The 19557-nt window shown below is 42.4% G+C and overlaps 1 protein-coding gene across 2 annotated transcripts in view; it reads right to left on the reverse strand.

Annotated features, from left to right (window-relative positions):
• cpne9 (copine family member IX) overlaps positions 1-19557 on the reverse strand; it is a 65062-nt gene that overhangs the window by 40051 nt on the left and 5454 nt on the right. For both annotated transcript variants that reach the window (XM_072696567.1, XM_072696568.1), the window contains exons 2-3: positions 16183-16223; positions 10760-10806 (exon numbers count right to left, since the gene is read on the reverse strand). In XM_072696567.1, the coding sequence (XP_072552668.1) occupies positions 10760-10806; positions 16183-16223 (88 nt within the window). The remainder of the gene's footprint in view (positions 1-10759; positions 10807-16182; positions 16224-19557) is intronic.

The following is a 19557-nucleotide window of genomic DNA, read 5'->3' on the forward strand; positions in this document are numbered from 1 at the left end:
AGACGCTCTTCCCCAGAGCCACTTACAGAAAAGGGCTTAATCATCCACACATTTTCAGAATAGCCAAAGCCAGAGTCGACAGACCCCCGAATTCAGGGTACATTTGAGCTGTGACCCTGTCAGGAATGAGTACCCAATAATCCTTATGCAACACACAATTCCTAGAACCTGCAGAGTGTAGAGGTCACTAAACTATGCCAACCCTGTGGAGAGGAACAAGACGTGTGCAAATTAGGGCTGGGCGATATGGTAAAAATGCTGCACCACGATATTTAAAGGCAATTTTACAATACACAATATTTAGACATGTGGACTAAATGCATCGGGGTGACAGATTCCTAAGAACTGCTGTTCAAATACTCTCACATACTGAGTACAGTGAGTCCTATTTAAAATCTGATGCACTTCCACCAATTAAACAGCTCTATTAACACTCACTGTATTGAAATGCGCTTTTTAAGCACTGACAATATCCACGGTGACCTGGTAGGCCGTGAGGCTCAGAGACAACACAAGCACAGGGCATCAGTCTTTATTTTCCTCACCCTCCACCACACCCAAACGCAAACTCAACTAAACAGAAGTGGGGCCCAAGTGGGGCCCAAGTGGGGCCCAAGTGGGGCCCAAACAGTCTCAACACATGTGTAGAATTTACTTATAGTCTCTGGTAGCTTAATCCTTGTTCCTCCCTTCTGCCGTGGTACTGAGCAGGCCCTTTTATGCCGTTCACCTGGGCCTGGTATACTCCTCACCGTCACAAATAGAACAGGACAGGGAGTGTGTTATTGTGAAATTGTTATTGTATTGCAGACATGAGCCGAAGGCGAGTACTGTATTTACTGTATTAGCTGTGCTTTGCAACCAGCCAATAAACTCACAGAATAAGACGTGATGTAAGCTAAAATCCAGCTCTTATTGGGAAAGGCTTATTACGCACTACAGCGTATTACTCAGTAACTACAGGGACTTCTGTACGAACCTCTGGTGGGGCTATTCTCTGCTAACAGAAGTTTGTAAAAACACTTTCAGCCCGTCAGCGAGCCAAAGGCTGTTTATGGGGGTTAATAGGCTTTCTAGACCTTACTCCGCTCCACGAAATCGGACAATGCCATTTACATGATCACTCGAGTAATCAGATAACTGCAGAAATCTGAGTATGAATGGATTTTTGGAGTGCATGTACACACGCTCGCTGATACGGAAGCCTCAACCTCAATCTAGCATCAGATGTTTGAGTGTTTAGCGTGTTCAACCTTTACCTTTTTCACAGCTTCCTTTCTTTTCAGGAGACTCGCTTTCAGTTTTTCAACAGAAATCTCCAAGGACATTTTTCCACAGCTCTAAAAGCCATCAAAGCTTCAACTGCACTGTTCTATCTGTGAGCCCACACTGAAAGCCCTCTCTTACAGCTTAATAAATAACGTATTAGTTTAATAGAAGCAAAAACAGGCAGGTTTAAGAGTTTCTGGGTGAACGGAGCAGGAGAAATAATGCTTGGAATGAAATCATAATTTCCTTCTTTCACTAAATGAATGAATATGAATGATAGCGATACTGCAAAATGTGTTTAATAGAAAGTCTTAGGATCAATAAATCAATAAATAATAGTTCAATAGTTACAAACACTTCCACCACCAGCATCAAACCCGAAGTTCCAGCTTCTCCAGAGAGCATTAAGTTGAAGTTTCTTTAGCAAGGCAGCAGATCCAAACAGCAGATTGCACTCAGCGTGAGTGAGGAGGTGGAATAGACTCTCCCAGGGTGATTCAGAAGTGGAGTAGCAGCTGGCGGACACATCCCAGCGGCCATCACACATCCGTCCCCGCTGGTCAGCAGCTCTCGTGGCTCTCACTGATATCTCCCAGCAATGAGCTATTGATTCCTCACACTGCTCCAATGCTCAGATTCCCCTTTCCCAGACCATACAAATATAATCCCTCATATCAGCCCCCAATCCACACTTTCTATTACCAGCTCTAAGAAGCCTGTGGAATCAATCAGATCTATATCCAATACAGGGTGTGAATCACAGGACCTGGATTGAGGACTTGGACTGAATCACCAGCATTAGCAGCTATTCGTTTCAATGGGATTTGCTCTATGGGGGCCCGTGTAGCTCCAGAAGTACAGCACTGTGGAAAGTCAGAGACCACCACCCTAACCAATTTGAAATTCCAGCCAATTTCCAGATTTCTCAGGAGAATTAGCTACAAGGTGATCTGCTTACATTAGGAAGGGGGGAAATCAAGGGAGAAAGACAAGGGAACAGAGTTGTCAAACTGGAATGGGACCCCTAACATTCCCTAACAATCCCTAAATTCAGGAGACCACCAATTCTCCTACCAGAAGAGGAGGAAATCAAGCTTCGCTCTCGCTTCAGATCTGAAAACATATCCACAGGTGTTTGGGTCCATCCTTCTTTCCGATGTGAGAAGGCGTATAAAGTAGGTGTTATAAAGGGTCAGATATTAAAGGTGCACGTATTTGTCACTGTACAGTGTACAGCGAAATGTGTCCTCCGCATTTAACCCATCTGGTAGTGAACACACTCACACACACACACATGTGTTAGGGGCAGTGAGTACACACACACACACCCAGAGCGGTGGGCAGCCAACTCCAGCGCCCGGGGAGCAGAGAGGGTAAAGGGCCTTGCTCAAGGGCCCAACAGTGGCAGCTTGCCGAGCCCGGGAATCGAACCCACAACCCTGTTATCGACAGCCCGGAGCTCTATGGTCTGTTCCACTGTAAAATAGCTCCACACTGCAGAACCTCTGAGAACCTTCTGAGAATATCTGCACTGCTGCTGCAGCCGGCTGGGGATCATGGTCATTAATGGTATCTTGGGGCACCGGATGGTCCTCTGAACACTGTGGTTAAAACAAAGACTCGGAACTGGACTGGGATTAAAATAGCCGATACCCGATCCATTAAAACATGCTTAGATAATTCAGATCCACTGGATCTAGCAAAATGATCAACACTTGTCAAATGCAGTGGTATAGTTTATAGTGCATCAGTGGGCTACTCTTCGAGAAGCTGGTGTTCTGAGGAAACCGCTGAGGTGCTGGCTTGTAGCCGATATGCAACAGCAGTATTTTCACTTCTGTCTGACTTTGTTTGGTAGATTTTTGTTTACTACAGGGTGGAACAGAGGTGATAATTGAAAACGCCATTCATTTTTCCCATAGAGAAAAACAGCTTAGAGCCAGAGTTCCCAAATTGGGCATGACACCAACTACAAAAAGATCACACAAGCTCAGAGGCTCTAAGTGGAAAAAAAATGAATCTAATGTAATTAATAGAAACCCCCTACAGTTAACTGCCCCCAAAGGAAGCCAAAACAACAAGGTTGGCTGAGAGTTCTTACAAATTATACATGCTAAATTATTGAAAATAAAATAAATATAATATATAAATAGAAATAAATACAAATAAAAAAGGCCCAGAAACCATTTCTCAGAATTGAGGAAACCTTTTACTCACTCTGAATGTCCTTCTAAACGCTGACATTCCCACTGGCTGTACAAAGCAGGAAAGCCTTCGATTGGCTTCGTTATACCCTGCCTGTTCCTCATCAAGCCCCACCGCCGCAGATTTGTTAACAACCCCGTAACGTGCATTTTACGACATTTTACGACAGAGGGCGGGAGACTAGTTGAGATTGAGGGTGGATGTACTCTTTTAACTCTGCCTCAAGGTTGACAAGGGTTAATAAAACAATAAATCATGAGGTATGTATGATATGTGATTTATATTTATGCATTTCTTATACAGAGTTTCTGACTATGGGTCTGGGTATGACAATATTTGACCAAAATCACAATATATTTTGTTATTGTGATACAAGCGAGCGTATCGTGGATATCGTCAATGCTTGAACATTTCATTACAGAGAGAGTTATTAGAGCTGTTTATCTGGATAAGGTGCAGCAGATTTTGAATAGGAATCACTGTACTCAGTATGTGAGAGTACTTTAATAGCAGTTTTTAAGAATCTGACGATAACAATGCATTTCTACATAAATACAGAGTATCAGGAAATAATCATTTTTATATATCGGCCACCCTTATTTCTGACACCAACAAAACAAACAAAAAAGGGTGTTGGGCTTTTTTAGATCATAATCAGTACACTTCAAGTAAATGCAACAATCATATTTTATTGTTACATTAAAAAAACAAGACTTTCATTCTTGTTGGATGCACTATGTTTTTTGAGCATGTGATTCAGGGTGCAGTTTGAATCAGAAAGCGTTTCTTAATGCTTTCTGAGTTATTTTTTCATTAATAACTACCTTTAATATTACATATTACACTACATACATTTGTAGTAGAAAAAAATAGATGGTTAAAATGGTAACAATGGTAAAAATGGTTCTGGATAGTACTGAAAAGGTTCTTATTTCACAATATTAGATTTTTTTCTGGAGCTGTCAGTTTGTCGTAAAATGCCTTGTATGTATAACGTTCTTGGCAAAATAAAGAGATTCTGATTCTATTTAGATTTTGTAGACATTTTTGAAAGGCTCTATGTAGAAACATCTAGACATCAAGAACCTTTTAAACAGGTGAAAAAACATTTAAGCATTCCTACAGTTCTATATGTAACCATTACCTTAGTAAAGAAGTCTTAAAGAACCCTTTAAGAGAGCATAGGGTCTCTGTACTGCCACCAATGTAATCAGTGCATGATCCTGTTTTTATCAGTTAAAGTCTATTAAAATTAAAAATTAATTCTAATTAAATAAATGTATGTAAATGTAGATATTCTATACAATTTCATAACTGTAGCTCTTACACCATCTGTGTTTTTTTAAATAAATGTCAGTGCTAATAATAAACGGCAGCCTGCTAACCTCTGCCTCGGTTCCTCTGGCAGTTAGTGCAGCAGACGTTTTAGGAGTGTTACTGAAGGCAGTGCTCTCATTAACAATGCAGCACATTCAGATATGCAAAGCTAATCAAGTGCTTAACACATGCAAGTGCACAGGTTCTGTGCTGGTATCTGGTCTATCTGGCAGGAGTCTGCTACGGGAGTGCTGGCGCTGTTTGAAGAGGTGTAGGCTAAAATATTAATACTTCATGACTCCTGCTGGAGAAAGTCTCCAGAGTGCACTGCTAAAGTTGTCAGCTGCGGCTCTGAATCTCTGGGGACTGCTTTGTTTTCGGTTCTCCACTGTCCTCTCTCTGAGACGGCCTTTTCTTAAAACGATGCCAGGATCATTTTAACCCTTCAGATTCCAGGCGTATTATGCCGTTACTAATCTGAATATATATGCTTTTAAAAAATGGTTCATCAAGTTCTTTAGATGATGGAGCAGAACCATTTGGATGTTTGAATGGTTCTTTGCCTGGATTTAAAAAACATAAACATGTAAAATAATCAATTCGCTCAAGGAATTATTTAAGAGAAGATTACACTCTCAATAACTCTAGGCATGTTTGATGAGAATTCGACCCTTCCTCTCTAGAGAGTCACCCAGGTGCTCAGATGTTCAGTCTCTCGTCACTTCCAGACTTGACTACTGCAGCTCTCTCCTGGCTGGTCTTCCTCTGCGCACCATCAGACCCCTGCAACTTATCCAGAATGCAGCGGCACGGGTCGGGTCGCCTTCAATGTTTCTAAATTCAGCCATGTCTCTCCACTGCTGTGTTCTCTCTTCACTGTAGCTTCCTGTAGCTGCTGCCCAGGTCATCAGATTCAAACCCCTGACGCTGGCCTACAAAGCCAAGACTGGACCAGCCAGCCCCTCCGTACTTGATGGCAATGGTGAAAAGCCGATCTGCACCAAGAGCCCTTCCAGCTTCAAGTACAGCTCGGCTCGACCCGCCATCCTTTAAGATCCACGGAAGACGAGCTTCCAGGCTTTTTTCTGTCCTGCACCAAAGTGTTGGAACGAACTTCCACTGGGTGTCTGAATGGCAGAGTCCAACACTCGCTGTCTTCAAACCCAGACTGAAGACCCACCTGTTCTGAGAGTTCTTGGGTGAATAGCAGAGTGGTCTCCTTACTGACTTGTGTTTAGTAGAGTCTAAAGCTTAGAGGTATCTTTGAATTATTAGTCTATTTAAACTATCCGAGGTTTTTCTTGAGTAAATAGCAAAGCACTCTGGATAAGAGCGTCTGCTAAACGCCTTAAATGAAAATGTGTTGAATGCATGTAGGTGGGGCTTAGGGAGGAGTCAGCAGGGTAGAAAGCAGCCAATCAGAGATTTTTCTGCTTCAGATGCGACAAGTGGAAGTTTTAATATTCACAAGGTCACTGCCCACCCATATGTAATAGATGGAAATTTAAACACTCATCAATTGAAGCGAAGCTACAGACACAACAACTAGGGGGCGCACTATCATGGTCTGGAACAGCAAAGGTGTCTTTTATTAACATAAAATAATTTTGTTCCACTACGACCCGAGAACCGCTGATTCGATTCCTGGGCCATGCTGCCTGTCATCAGCAGCCGGAGCCAGAGAGGGCATGATTGGCCTAGCTCTCTCTCTCTGGGTGGGTAGATGGCAATATCTCTCTCCCCACATCACTTCAGTGTGACGCTGGCCAGCATGGGCATCTATTAGCCAATGCATCAGAGCTGGGTACCCAGCACCTGGTATCAGAGAGTTCTTGGTTTCCCAGTTGTCAGAGGAGGCATGTGTCAGTCCTTACCCTCCCAATGTTGTGAGTGTTACATGTGACAGGGAGAGAGTACTAACGAGTGGGTTGAGTAATTGGCTAAAAAAAAAAAAAAAAAACTAACTAGAGAGGAAAACTGGGTAAAAAAAAAAGTAAATAAAAAATAAAATTTTTGTCTAATTTAGACAAATCAGTATTTTACCCAAATACTTTACTTTACTTGAACTTTAAAAGGGTCATCTTGCCCCAATGACTGTAGAGAACATGGCCGCAGTGGTCACATTCCCTTCCGTTCTATAAAAATGAAGCCAAAACTGTCCGCCACATTGGTCAAATTTGCAACCAAATTTGTAGACCTGCCCCCTTCTGTTACATCAAGCCTCAGTGTCTCAGACCGTCTTCACTGAGCTTCCAGCTCAGAAGCAGAACGGATTTACCCCTGGATTTCCAGTTTGTTCGGTAAGTGGACGCACCAACAGTAAAAGTACAGCCATGTAATGAACTAAAAGGGCACCATGCAGGTCCTGCATATGACCAGTCTTGCCCCAACAGTGCAAAATACAAGAAATTGACACTGTCCTTGAGGAGGGCACCCCTGCCCCCATCCTGAAGCTGAAATAACACAGGGTTTATTCATCTTTACAATGGTAATAATTGGTGGGTTGGGAGATGGCAAAAAAAATCCATCCACCCAATTTCACTTTGCTGCCTCCCTTTATCTGTTAGTGCTCCTGTCTTCCTCAACTGGCTCCTTCCGTTTGTTTTTGCTGCTGACTCACTCTGAGAATCTTTCCCTACCCAAAAGATTCATGAGAGCAGGAAGCTGTCTCAGACACTCTTTATCTCCACTGTTTCTGCTGGGATGGGTGCAGGGTGCTTATAAACTCCAGTAGAATACAAAGTTGGATTGGTTGAAGCACCTAAAAGAAGCTGACCACAGATGTGACACAGACTTCTCCAATTTATTTACAAGATCGCGGCGTCACTCTTTGTCTATTTTGATTATATTTATTTAGCCTGTGTCATTAATTGTTTGATAAAAATGAAAGGCTTACCTTTACTAAAAGTTTCTTCTTAACCCCTATAAAGGTCAGAGTGATCACTGCTGATAATAAAAGCATTATTTAATATGTTTTATTATGTTATTATTTTTATTTCTAGCAAATTTCTGTGGAAAGTTTAGGTTATAAACTTATTTGAAAGCAGAAGAGACGTGGTCTTGTTTTTGTCATTGACACCAAAACAAACGGAAGTAATTATAAGCTCCCCAGACAAAAAATTGTCTCCTGGCGTGATTACAGTGGTAGTAACCTCAGGCTCCTGCAGACGGCACTGCACGAGGATGATCGGGCTGTAGAGACCTAGCTAGCCTAGTATGCTAAAGAAGTTGACCCTGTTACCACCTGGTCACTTGAGGTGACTAGTACCTGGATTGTGATTCCTTGTTGAGATTTTAGCCACATGCACATGTCTCCGGTTATTCAAACTGAAATCCAATCGCTGTTGTTGGATGGAATATGCAAATCTGCTTGCTACACAGCAATTATTACTGGTGTTTTTCGGTTGTACTGGGAGGAGTTATGGTTGTTGAATGTCTTGGAGAGGCGGATGTGTTTAGACTGCTATAATATGTGGCTCCAATGAGTCTCAGACCACCTCCTGAAGCAGTCCCTTTGTTTAAATGAGTGTCGGGTGTGTTTACACTTGCATTTCTAGGAGGTTTGGCCTTTTCCAGACATAATCCTGGTAGTTAAGACAGATGAAGTTAGCAGGTGTGAGCAAGGCCTTTCAGATCAGAGCTATCTGAATCATGCAACAGGCCTCCTTTCATGCAAATTGATTTTTATTAAATTTGTCACTGATTAAAAACCTCACACACAACCCTAACACCCTCCAATTCCAGGATTACACCTGCATAGGTAAAAATCTATGCGACTGGTTCAACAGATAAAATGAACCACTGGGACGTTCTGACTGACCAGCACAATCACCAGACCTCAATTCCAATTCTCAGTCTGGAACAGCAGGTGAAATGCTGAAGTAGGTGAACATGGACTGGAAATGTGCAGGAGAGTGGACTCAAATGGACAGGACGTCTCTCAAGAGACGGATGTAATCCTGTCCAGACTGGTTTGACACAGCTATTAAGGGAAGGGGTCCAATAATCACGGAAGTATTAGAAATGTAACGATGCACCTCACTAAACGTCTATCCCAGGCAGATCATTTCTGCTATCAATGCTGAGGACTCCAGATAATACAGCATAAAATGGACCATACTGTACCTACTTTGTTGGCACCCATGAAGAAAGTTGAGTTCCCCACTACCCTAACCTCAGTTAAACCCCTGGAGGCATCACCTACTGTACTTCGGCACCACTGCAACTTGGGGTTAGGAAGGAGATTTGAAGCCCAGGCCTGTGGGTCATATTATGTTATTATATGAATATTGCTGGTGCCAAGCTCGAGGCTAAAAGAGGAACAGTTCATCTCCACTGTATCCCACTACATTGTGGTTGCCAGTCTCATAATGGCTATAAAATGAGCAAGACTGTTATAATAGCTAATATATGAGTTATACATATCATATTCCTATAGATATTAAGATTTTGTGTCATTCTGCAGTGGATGACCTGCTCGAATATAAGATCCCCATCAATTTATGATATTATTGAGATCTTCTGAATTACTAGGTTGTATGTAGGTCAAATCCGAATACTGCTTTACACCAATCAGCCATAACATTAAAACCACTAATGCCTAATATTGGGTAGATCCTTCTTGTGCCATTAAAATAGCTCTGACACATCAAAGCATGGACTCCACAAGACCTCTGAAGGTGTCATGTGGTATCTGGCTTTGAGATGTTTTAGCAGATCCTTTAAGACTTGTAAGTGGTGAAGTGGGGCCTCCATAGACTGAATGAGCCTTGGGTGCCTGTGACGCCTGTCGCCGGTTCACCTGTCGTCCTTCCTTGGAGCACTTTTTTTGGTAGGTACAGACCAACACCCCACAAGACCCTCTGCTCTGAACATTTTAGTGGTTTCCTTATGAAATGCACTAGCTGCGTTCCAAAGCCTAGGCTGCATTTGAAGTGAAGGACCCTTATACTCCATATACAGCCCAGAAATGCAGCCTACGTTCAGAGATTTGGAGGATGCAACTGGGGAAAATGGGAACACAGGAAAACATGGGAGAAAAAAAAAAACAAAGCCAGAGCAGAGTTTGTTTATTTTCGTGATAATAAGGAAAGGCACACATGGTTTCATTCCGCAATTGCAAGAGATGGGACTTTAGACTTTAGACCATTTGTGTGACCATTAGGCTACTATTGGGTTACATGAGACAGTCCTAACAAGGACCCAAGCTACATCAGCCGCAGCCTAGGCTTTGGAACGCAGGTATTACCTTCAACTCCAGGAGGACTTGTATGTGAGCAGATTAGCTGGATCGGGTGAGTTGGGAGCAGAGAAAAGACTGAAAGGTCTTAAAATGGCAGGGCGTCCCCCAGGACCAAAGTTGTGAACTACTGGTCTAGGCATCACAGTCATGCCCTTGTCAAACTGGCCCCGTCCACACATGACCATATATGCAGAGTGAACTACGTAGGGAGCAGGATGTCATTTGGGATTTAACCTTTAACCTGTGTTTTCTTCCTTCTTCCTAGTGTTTGATGCCTCACTTTATGAGGTACTATTGCCCTATACAGGGCTAGCATGCTCATGCAAGCATTTTCATCTCTGTGTGGATGGAAATCATTTAAAAAACAGAGAGAGGGAAAGGCCCATTTTTCAAAATATCCGTGTAGGTGTGGACGGGTCCTTAGGCTTGCCCATTTTTACTGCTTTATCACCTTTAAGAACTGACTGTTCACTTGCTGCCTACTATATAGATCCCACCCCTTGACAGATCCCATTGGAATCTCATTTATCTGGTTTTAATGTTATGGCTGATCAGTGTATCCATCCTTCAGCAGTAATAACAGATGTTGCATTACTTAAAAGTCTTGTTTCATCGTGCTACTCAAACTGTGTGATACTACAACCAAATCCGTTCAATGACCACACCCTGGCACCGGGTGGCGATGGTTAAGGAGGGGGGGGGGGTTCTTGAAAAACTTTTACTCACCTCTCTCCATTCTTTCGTCCCGATTCCCTGCACGTACAAAACAACCACTGGAAATAATGAGAGAGAAAAACAATCAATGATTCTGTTGTTTAATAATACACCCAGCCATCCACGAGGAGTCCATGAGAATTGCTTGTCAAGAAGGCAATCCTGGACCAGACTAATTATGACTGGACAGCCTGCTCGTATCTGCAGTCAAGCCTAAGTCTAAGGAAGAGCTAAAACAAATGGGCCGGTGATTAGAGCCGACTAATGAGGGGAGAGACAGGGAGATGGCGTCTAGAGTCTAGAAATGAAGGATGATGGGAAAAGCGAATGGCTGCTGGACAGATGGAGGACATCGGATCCATGTACTGAAATGAAGAGAGGGCTGGGAGAAGTGCGGCGCCAAGAGGGTCTGCTGTCAGACTGATTGCAGGCTTTATGGGATGTGACTGCTGGGGGGATAACTGAAAACTCCAGTTTCTCTTGGTCGGAGACTGGGACACCAGGTGAGAAAATTCATGCAATCAATTATGCCATTCACCCCTATTCATTAGACAGGCAGACAGAGGCTGGATTAACCGCACCTCAGGGGTGGCTGTAATTAAGGAAGGAAAACTCGTGAATCCAAGTTTCCCAGCAAATTAATCACAGTTTGGAATTTATGAAATTCTACATGGAAGATCAAACGGAAAACTTTAAAGCCAGGGCTTAGCCATGAGCCAAATTTACATAATTTCCCCCTTACGCTAAATATAATCGGGTAAGATATATGTTTGCTGTCTGAAGTTGGGTTCTTTAGTTTTGGGCTGGAACTTTAAGATGAATGCAGCCTTCAGTCCAAATGAAGACAAAAGCCATGTACACTACAACTTTGTTAATTTCCCATGAGATTCGACTAGTCCTGTATGTATATTTTTGGCCATTCCAGATTAAACACTGACATTTTGAGCGTCTAACAGACTTTACCATATGTTTGCTGTCACACAAAATAACTGCTATTTACAGGATAAGAGAAAAAACTAATTTCGGAGCATTTCTATTGGTTCCTTCATGAGGGAATTTTAATACAATGTAAAGAACAACTGCCAGATTTGCACTATGGTACAGAGCTAATGAAGAGCTTTGCAACAGAGAGGAGCAATCCAGATTTTTTCATTTCTGATGACTGACTGAATCCTGACTATTCTGTTTTCTGCCTGACTGCTGGGTTTAGGATGTTAGGCCATGTGACAGGGTTATCTTTAGAGTGGGAATAGTTTTTGTGAGGCCCAGTGGCTCAGTTACTGACCCAGTCTATGGGTTAATTATCAGTATTAATTAACACCCTGCAAAAAAAAAAAAAAAGATATTTTAGCAAGTGAAATCCTGGTAACTCTAGTCTAAATCTTTGATATTTCAGTTTGTTGAATATTATAAGACTGTTCAACATATTGGTAACTTACTTTGCTTTACTTGTTTTTAAGTATTTAAGTAAGTATAATTTATTATCCAAAAAAAAAAAACATTACCTAACAAATAATAAAGATCCATTAAATGTCCTTGATGCCTGAAAAATACCTGTATTTTATATGCATTTAATATAAATATTATATGATATTGTTATATGTTACAGTGCAGTATCACAGTGGGCTAGGTAGGAGATATTTCAGACATTTTCTACAAAGTGGTTGTCTGTCTTCTGATTGGCTCTTCTACTGTTATTTTCTACTGTTGCAAGTGTCCACTGTGTCCACTGAGGGACAGTTTCAGGTCGTTATTTGAACCCCTTTAAAAGCATATGTCTATATACATATAAAATTGTATACGGAAATTCAATACTTTTCGGGGTTTAAATAAAATCATACTTCCATTTACGATTTTCCATTGAACATTTAACAGCTAAAAACAGAACTAACAACAGACGGTAAGCCACTGAGAGGTTGCCAATGGAAATCAAGTTTTCCAAAGCGCGTTCCACAGCTAAAACAGTGGAAGCAGTCATCTTTAAACCTGTAGTTTCTGTACATTTCTTCATTTTAATAAAGAAAAGAATGTCACATGTCAAACCTACAGAAGCAAGACTAAAATTGTTGGTATCACTTTGCTTGGATGGTAAATTGTAGATGCCTCATAGACGCTCACCTGACATTCAACAGACATTCAACTGAATGTTTATTAAATGCAGCTGAGCTCTAACCTAAACCTCAACCCTAACCCTTAACCTTACCCTTTACCCTTGAATCAACTCTAAATCCTAACCCTAACCTTACCCTTGAATCAACCTTAAATCTAGCCCTAACCTTAAACCGTAAATCCTAACCCTAACCTTACCCCTTACCCTTGAATCAACCTTAAATCTAGCCCTAACCTTAAACCCTAACCTCAACCTTGTATCAACCCTAAATCTAGCCCTAACCTTACCCTTGAACCAACCCTAAATCCTGACCATAGCCCACACCTTACCTTGAATTATCCTTAAACCCCAACCCTAACCTTAACCATAACCCTAACCTTACCCTTAAATCTACCTTAAATCTTAACCCTAACCCTTACCTTAACCCTAACCTCAACTTTGAACCAACCCTAAATCTAACCCTAACCTTTACCTTACCCTCGAATCAACCCAAAATCATAACCCTAACCTTACCCTAAACCTTAAATCTACGTTAGGGTTGCGTTCAATTGATACTCATTGGAACTCAATTTACCCTAACCGTACCCTTGAATCAACCTTAAATCTAGCCCTAACCTTAAACCGTAAATCCTAACCCTAACCTTACCCCTTACCCTTGAATCAACCCAAAATCAAAACCCTAACCTTACCCTAAACCTTAAATCTACGTTAGGGTTGCGTTCAATTGATACTCATTTACATTAAACTTAGAGTTCAGCTGCATTTAATAGACATTCATTTGAATGTTAGATGAATGTCAGGTGAGATCAGGTGAGCATCTATGAGGTATCTACAATTTACCATCCAAGTAAAGTGATTCCAACAGCTCCCTTGGCTAATAAAGCTGAGTTGAGGGATAGTGTGTAAATGTGACCAAACCATGGCTTTCAGCTCTAGAAAGAACCTTTGCTCCAGTTTAGGTATTAGGTTTCCAAATTTCCCCTAAAAATGATTTCCATAACAAGGGAGCAGCTACACCTTCACTAGAAGCACAGAGAAGGAAAAGCCCAGACGGAAAGGGTCATTTGCTTCTCAAATCCTACACCATTTCCCCCACCCTGGCTTCATTTGGCTTACTGTGAGGCTAGAAGAATGGCAGCATGATGGATGAAGAATAGATTGGGGGAAGGGGGCTAGCAAGGTATTATAGAGAACACATGCTGTTTGAAAGGTGTTCTTTAACCTGGCTCATAATCATGAGGATGAAGCAAACCCCACCTCATACATGAGCAACAGCTCCGTATGTTCTCCTGCTATATACCTATATAACCACCGCCCTCAGCATAAGAGCCTCCCTGACTCCTTTGTTTATGACCTTTAATGGGTCACCTGAGGAGCTTTTAATGGGATCAAATCAAGGCACAAATTACTACAACTCAGACGAGAACAGCCAAGCGTTTAATTGCCCCGAGCATCAGGGCGGATTGTTAATAGGTGGAATAAGAGGGGCACCTCTGACACACTGAGGTCAGATTCAGTGTTTCCCGGAGGTCTGGGATTGGTTTTTCAAAGGGTGAATGCCCACCCTTGTGTTTTCCTCAAATGAACTGAATTAAATTAAACTGAATTAACAGCAGAAACTCAAAAGGTTTTCCCTCCAGGCTCAAAACTGCATAGATACTTAAAAGGGGCGGATGATGGAAATTTTCCCACCTTTCTGAATGAGTGGAGTCATTGTTCAACTTATAAAGCGTACTTTTCACTCGAACGGACCGCACAGTCCACCTACGAAAGTGAAGCTGCCAAAAAAGCCTATTATTATTATTATTATTATTATTATTAACATATATACACCTACATCAGTTTAGCTCATTTATACCTATTGTATCAATGTGTAGGTGTCCCAATACTTTTGTCCATATAGCATTAAGGGGAAATGTTGGGACAACTTATTTGTGTGGAAAGGCAGACTGCATGGCTATGTACTTGATTTTATATACCTGTGGCAATGGGACCTCAAATTCAACGATTAAGAGATGTGTCCCAATACTTTTGTCCATCTAGTGTAGGAGAATGCGCTGAACTAGGGACTAAAGGGCTATTCAAGGCTAAAACTAGCATTAGATGTTATTTACTACACTGTAGTGCAGCATTGCATCTCCCAGCCTCATTAGTTTCACAAATGGTAATATTTAGTATTCCTTTTTTCCATCAATGCTCTCTCACTACAATACCCAGCATGCATTCTGCCAATATGTCATATCTATAAACAAATCAACTCTAAGAATAATAAATATATACAATATTTCAAGCAGGAGCCTACTATCACCTGAAGGGAGTTTGCTTAGTCTTAAACCAGAATATGTCACTCTACAGACTAAACCCAGCTAACATGTCCATGTGTGGCCTGCATGGGATGTCCATGGGTTCCACGCTGGCCCTTTATAGGGGCAGTGGGCGGCTCAGCGGTTAGAGCGCCAGGCTATCGATAACAGGGTTGTGGGTTTGATTCCTGGGCTCGGCAAGCTCAGCAAGGCCCTTTACCCTCTGTGCTCCCCGGGCACTGGTGTTGGCTGCCCACCGCTCTGGGTGTGTGTGTACTCACTGCCCCTAGTTCACTAGTGTGTGTGTGTGTGTGTGTGTGTGTGTGTGTGTGTGTGTGTGTGTGTGTGTGTGTGTGTGTGTGTGTGTGTGTTCACTACCACAGATGGGTTAAATGCAGAGGACACATTTCAATGTACACTTTACTTTTATATATGGTAGCCCACCAGGGTCAGCGATGGGACAGGCATACTGTGCCTAGATGGGATCCATTAAGGTCTGTAATAATGGGACCCATTCTAGCAACCCACTCAGATCCCATGCCCGCCTGGAGCCCGCCTGGAACCCGCCTAGCCCACGTTCCACCCATGTGAACCCCAAGTGAGCATGTTGGCTGGAAGGTGGTACCAGTGTAGAAGGAAAGTAAGCACACTTTTTTTTTATTTTGGCCAAAGTACCCCTTTAAAAATGCACATTTGCAAGCTCTACATATCCTTACTGTCACGGAAAAACCTTGTATCTCCATTTTCATGATGAATGGACCAATAGAAATGACTTTACATTGACTTCCATTGAAAGATAAGAAGGTTTTTGCCCCTTTCCTGCACAGTTGCCATTTTGTAAATGATATTATTGTATGAACCAATAATACATAATCATTTGTGGATGAATGAAGACCAACTCTTTGTCAATAAATCACATAACTAGCTTACAGAAATGTCTGGCCACAATGACCAACGTTAGGCCTTCTCAACCCATATACACTCAGCTCATGATAAGCCACAAGCTAACATAATGCACCTACCTGGATCAGACTTGGAGAAGGTGTCCACATCTAACAGGTTCCTGTGGAAACAGAAAACAAATGACAGAAATGAAAATGCTACTTCAGCAAATTAGGACCCAACAGATGTGAAGAAATCAGATGTGAAGAAAAGGACACAATAATGACCCTTCCTCCGTCACTGAGGCAACGTAGTATCCATGACCACTGATGCTTAAATAGCCTCATAGATGCTGGTCCATGATGAATACAGCCATACTGTGCAGTGTCAGAGTCCCATCTCCAGTTTTTTTTCAGATCTCGTCGTTGGCTTAAGATAAGCAAAGTCAGGAGGAGATTATTCAGAAGAAATGCAAGTAAACAGATGCACTTAAAACTGATCAACTGTAATTACAGACTCTCTGATTCACTGTGATCTTTTAAGAGCCTTTCCGAAGACTGCGCTATTAGGGATAATGGTTCTTACTTCACTCTCGTTTTTTAAAATGGGGCTTTTTCTTAAAAACACCTTCAAAGATGGTTTTAAGGCAAGAAGCCTCCATTTAGCACCATTTGGGCGAGTGGAGTCGCTTGAGGTTAAGGTGGGCACATAAGGACCATCAGTTCCTTTCTGGATGCACCACACACTCTCAAGAGTAAAGGTACTATATACTTGAAGATACTTTATACAACATAGAACATAGAAGAACAACTTGTGGTGCCCAAAGAACCTTGGTGTTTCTTTAAAGCACATTGGGCCCTATCTTACACCCTGTGCAAGGCTCGTCACGATGCTTATTGCTATCTTACACCCCACCAACCCCCGTCTCTTTTCATTTCAGTCTTTCGCTTGCTGATGTTCGGTCTTAACTGCTCTGCAGCTGATGTTAGATCGTTATTAGCTAAATGTTCTAGCTAATGTTAGCTAGCAGTGAACTGCTCTGCTGGGTTGAGAAACATGTTGGCACATACTGGGGATAAATGACCTTAGTTGTTGTACCATTAGTGTTGCATTGTGGCTAACCTTGACCTTGGGCAAAGTCCTTAATGCTGCATTCATCTCTGTAATATTCTCCCAATGAAATATACCATTTACTACCCGGGACCTTTCATTCCAAGACTGTGGCCCTTGCAATGTCCATTCATTGTCTTGTAGATCACTGCAACTGTGGATGGAGGTGGATGAACGACATGGAGAAATAGAGAGGGGGAAGGGAAGACAGCAGTATAACCCAAGAGGGAAATGTATTCTATCCATCCTCTCTCAGCTGGGTGCTGATATGAGATCCAGAAGACTGCCTGAGACGTCAGGTGTGACTGTCCCTCTGACGTTTCACCCCAGAAAACAAAGCTTCAGTCCTTCCTGTCACAGCAGGAGCTCCTTCCTTCCAGTTGTGCAGAGGCTCAGAAGCCTGATGAATGAAGCTCGGTAGACAGTAGGGGGTAAGGATGGAACTGGGTACCCCCTAAACCAAATGTACGAACGGCCAAGACAGGTTTGGTTTCTGAAGTCGGCTTCTTTAGTTTTAATCTGGAGCTGCTAGGCTAGGCTAATGCAGCTAACAGGGAGCTGAAGCTTGGCTTTAAATAAACATTTGTGGATTCATTCCTCCCTTTTCTTACTAAATCTAAACTGTTACACTAATCTGCAGTCAGTCTGCTTGAGACACTCCTGAACACCCAATTACTCAACCCCATCTCCTCAACACCCTATTATTCCACCCCATCTTCTAAACCCCCCAATACTCCACTATATCTCCTCAACACCCTATTATTCCACCCCATCTTCTTAAAACCCAATTACTCCACCCTATCTCCTCAACACCCCATTACTTCACCTCATCTTCTCAACACCCAATTACTCCACCCCATATCCTCAACACCCAATTACTCCACCCCATATCCTCAACACCCAATTACTCCACCCCATCTCCTCAACACCCCAATACTCAACCTCATCTTCTAAACCCCCCAATACTCCACTATATCTCCTCAACACCCTATTATTCCACCCCATCTTCTTAAAACCCAATTACTCCACCCTATCTCCTCAACACCCTATTATTCCACCCCATCTTCTTAAAACCCAATTACTCCACCCTATCTCCTCAACACCCCATTACTTCACCTCATCTTCTCAACACCCAATTACTCCACCCCATATCCTTAACACATATTTACCCCACCCCATATCCTCAACACCTCAGTACTCCACCTCATCTCCTCAACCCCATATTATTCCACCCCATCTTCTCAACACCCAATTACTCCACCCCATATCCTTAACACATATTTACCCCACCCCATATCCTCAACACTTAACTACTCCACCCCATATCCTCAACACCCTATTATTCCACCCCATCTTCTCAACACCTCAGTACTCCACCTCATCTCCTCAACCCCATATTATTCCATCCCATCTCCTCAACACCATATTATTCCACCCCTTTTTCTCAACACCCAATTAATCCACCCTATCTCCTCAACACCCAATTACTCCACCCCATATCCTCAACACCCAATTACTCCACCCCATATCCTCAACACCCAATTACTCCACCCCATATCCTCAACACCCTATTATTTGACCCCATCTCCTCAACACCCAATTACTCCACCACATCTCTTTACTGCCCCTTTACTCCATTCCATCTTCTCAAAACCCCATTACTCTAACCCATCTCCTCAAATCTCAATACTCCACCTTATCTCCTTAACACCCCATTACTCCACCCCATCTCCTCAATGCACAATTACTCCACTCCATCTCCTCACCGCCCCATTGCTCCATTCCACCCCATTACTCCACCCCAAGTGCCCCTTGAAAGCACTTACAGTATAAGCTGTATATGGGCTAGAAACTCAAGGTAAAATACAGTAGTTAACTAATAATTTGCACCTTTACAACCATGGAAACAGCCATTGATATATCAGAGGACTGCTCAGATAACAAGCAGGCCTTTGGGCTCTACCGGTATGAATGGGAATCCTCTTTCAGTCCCAAACAAATCAGAGATCAGCTAGAAGTTTGGAGCTTGTTTAGGCACCATGCTGCCCATTCTGATTCTCCTCCAAGCTCCCCATATTGACTGACAGGGAGGCAGGGTGGCATCTGGCATGCCCTATGATGACAGCTACAAACAAGCTTGATGAATTGGCTTCCCTTGCGAAGTGCTTCAACAATTTGGCAGCACAAAGCGCTGAGGGGAAATAGAGCTTCACGTTCGTCTCCTACATTCAAAAAAGAGCCTGTTTTGAAAACCTTATAGACAGTGATGCTTTGGGATTCCTGGTGGATGATAACTTATTATCTGAGCTCAAAACCACAGTGAATTATTTATCTTATACCTGCAGTGCCAGTGTTGATCAGTAGCTCCAGTTATTGGTATATTCACCTACAGTCTTAAAAATGTT

The sequence above is a fragment of the Salminus brasiliensis genome, chromosome 14 (assembly GCF_030463535.1).
Source record: "Salminus brasiliensis chromosome 14, fSalBra1.hap2, whole genome shotgun sequence".
In the NCBI taxonomy this organism is placed as follows: Eukaryota; Metazoa; Chordata; class Actinopteri; order Characiformes; family Bryconidae; genus Salminus; species Salminus brasiliensis.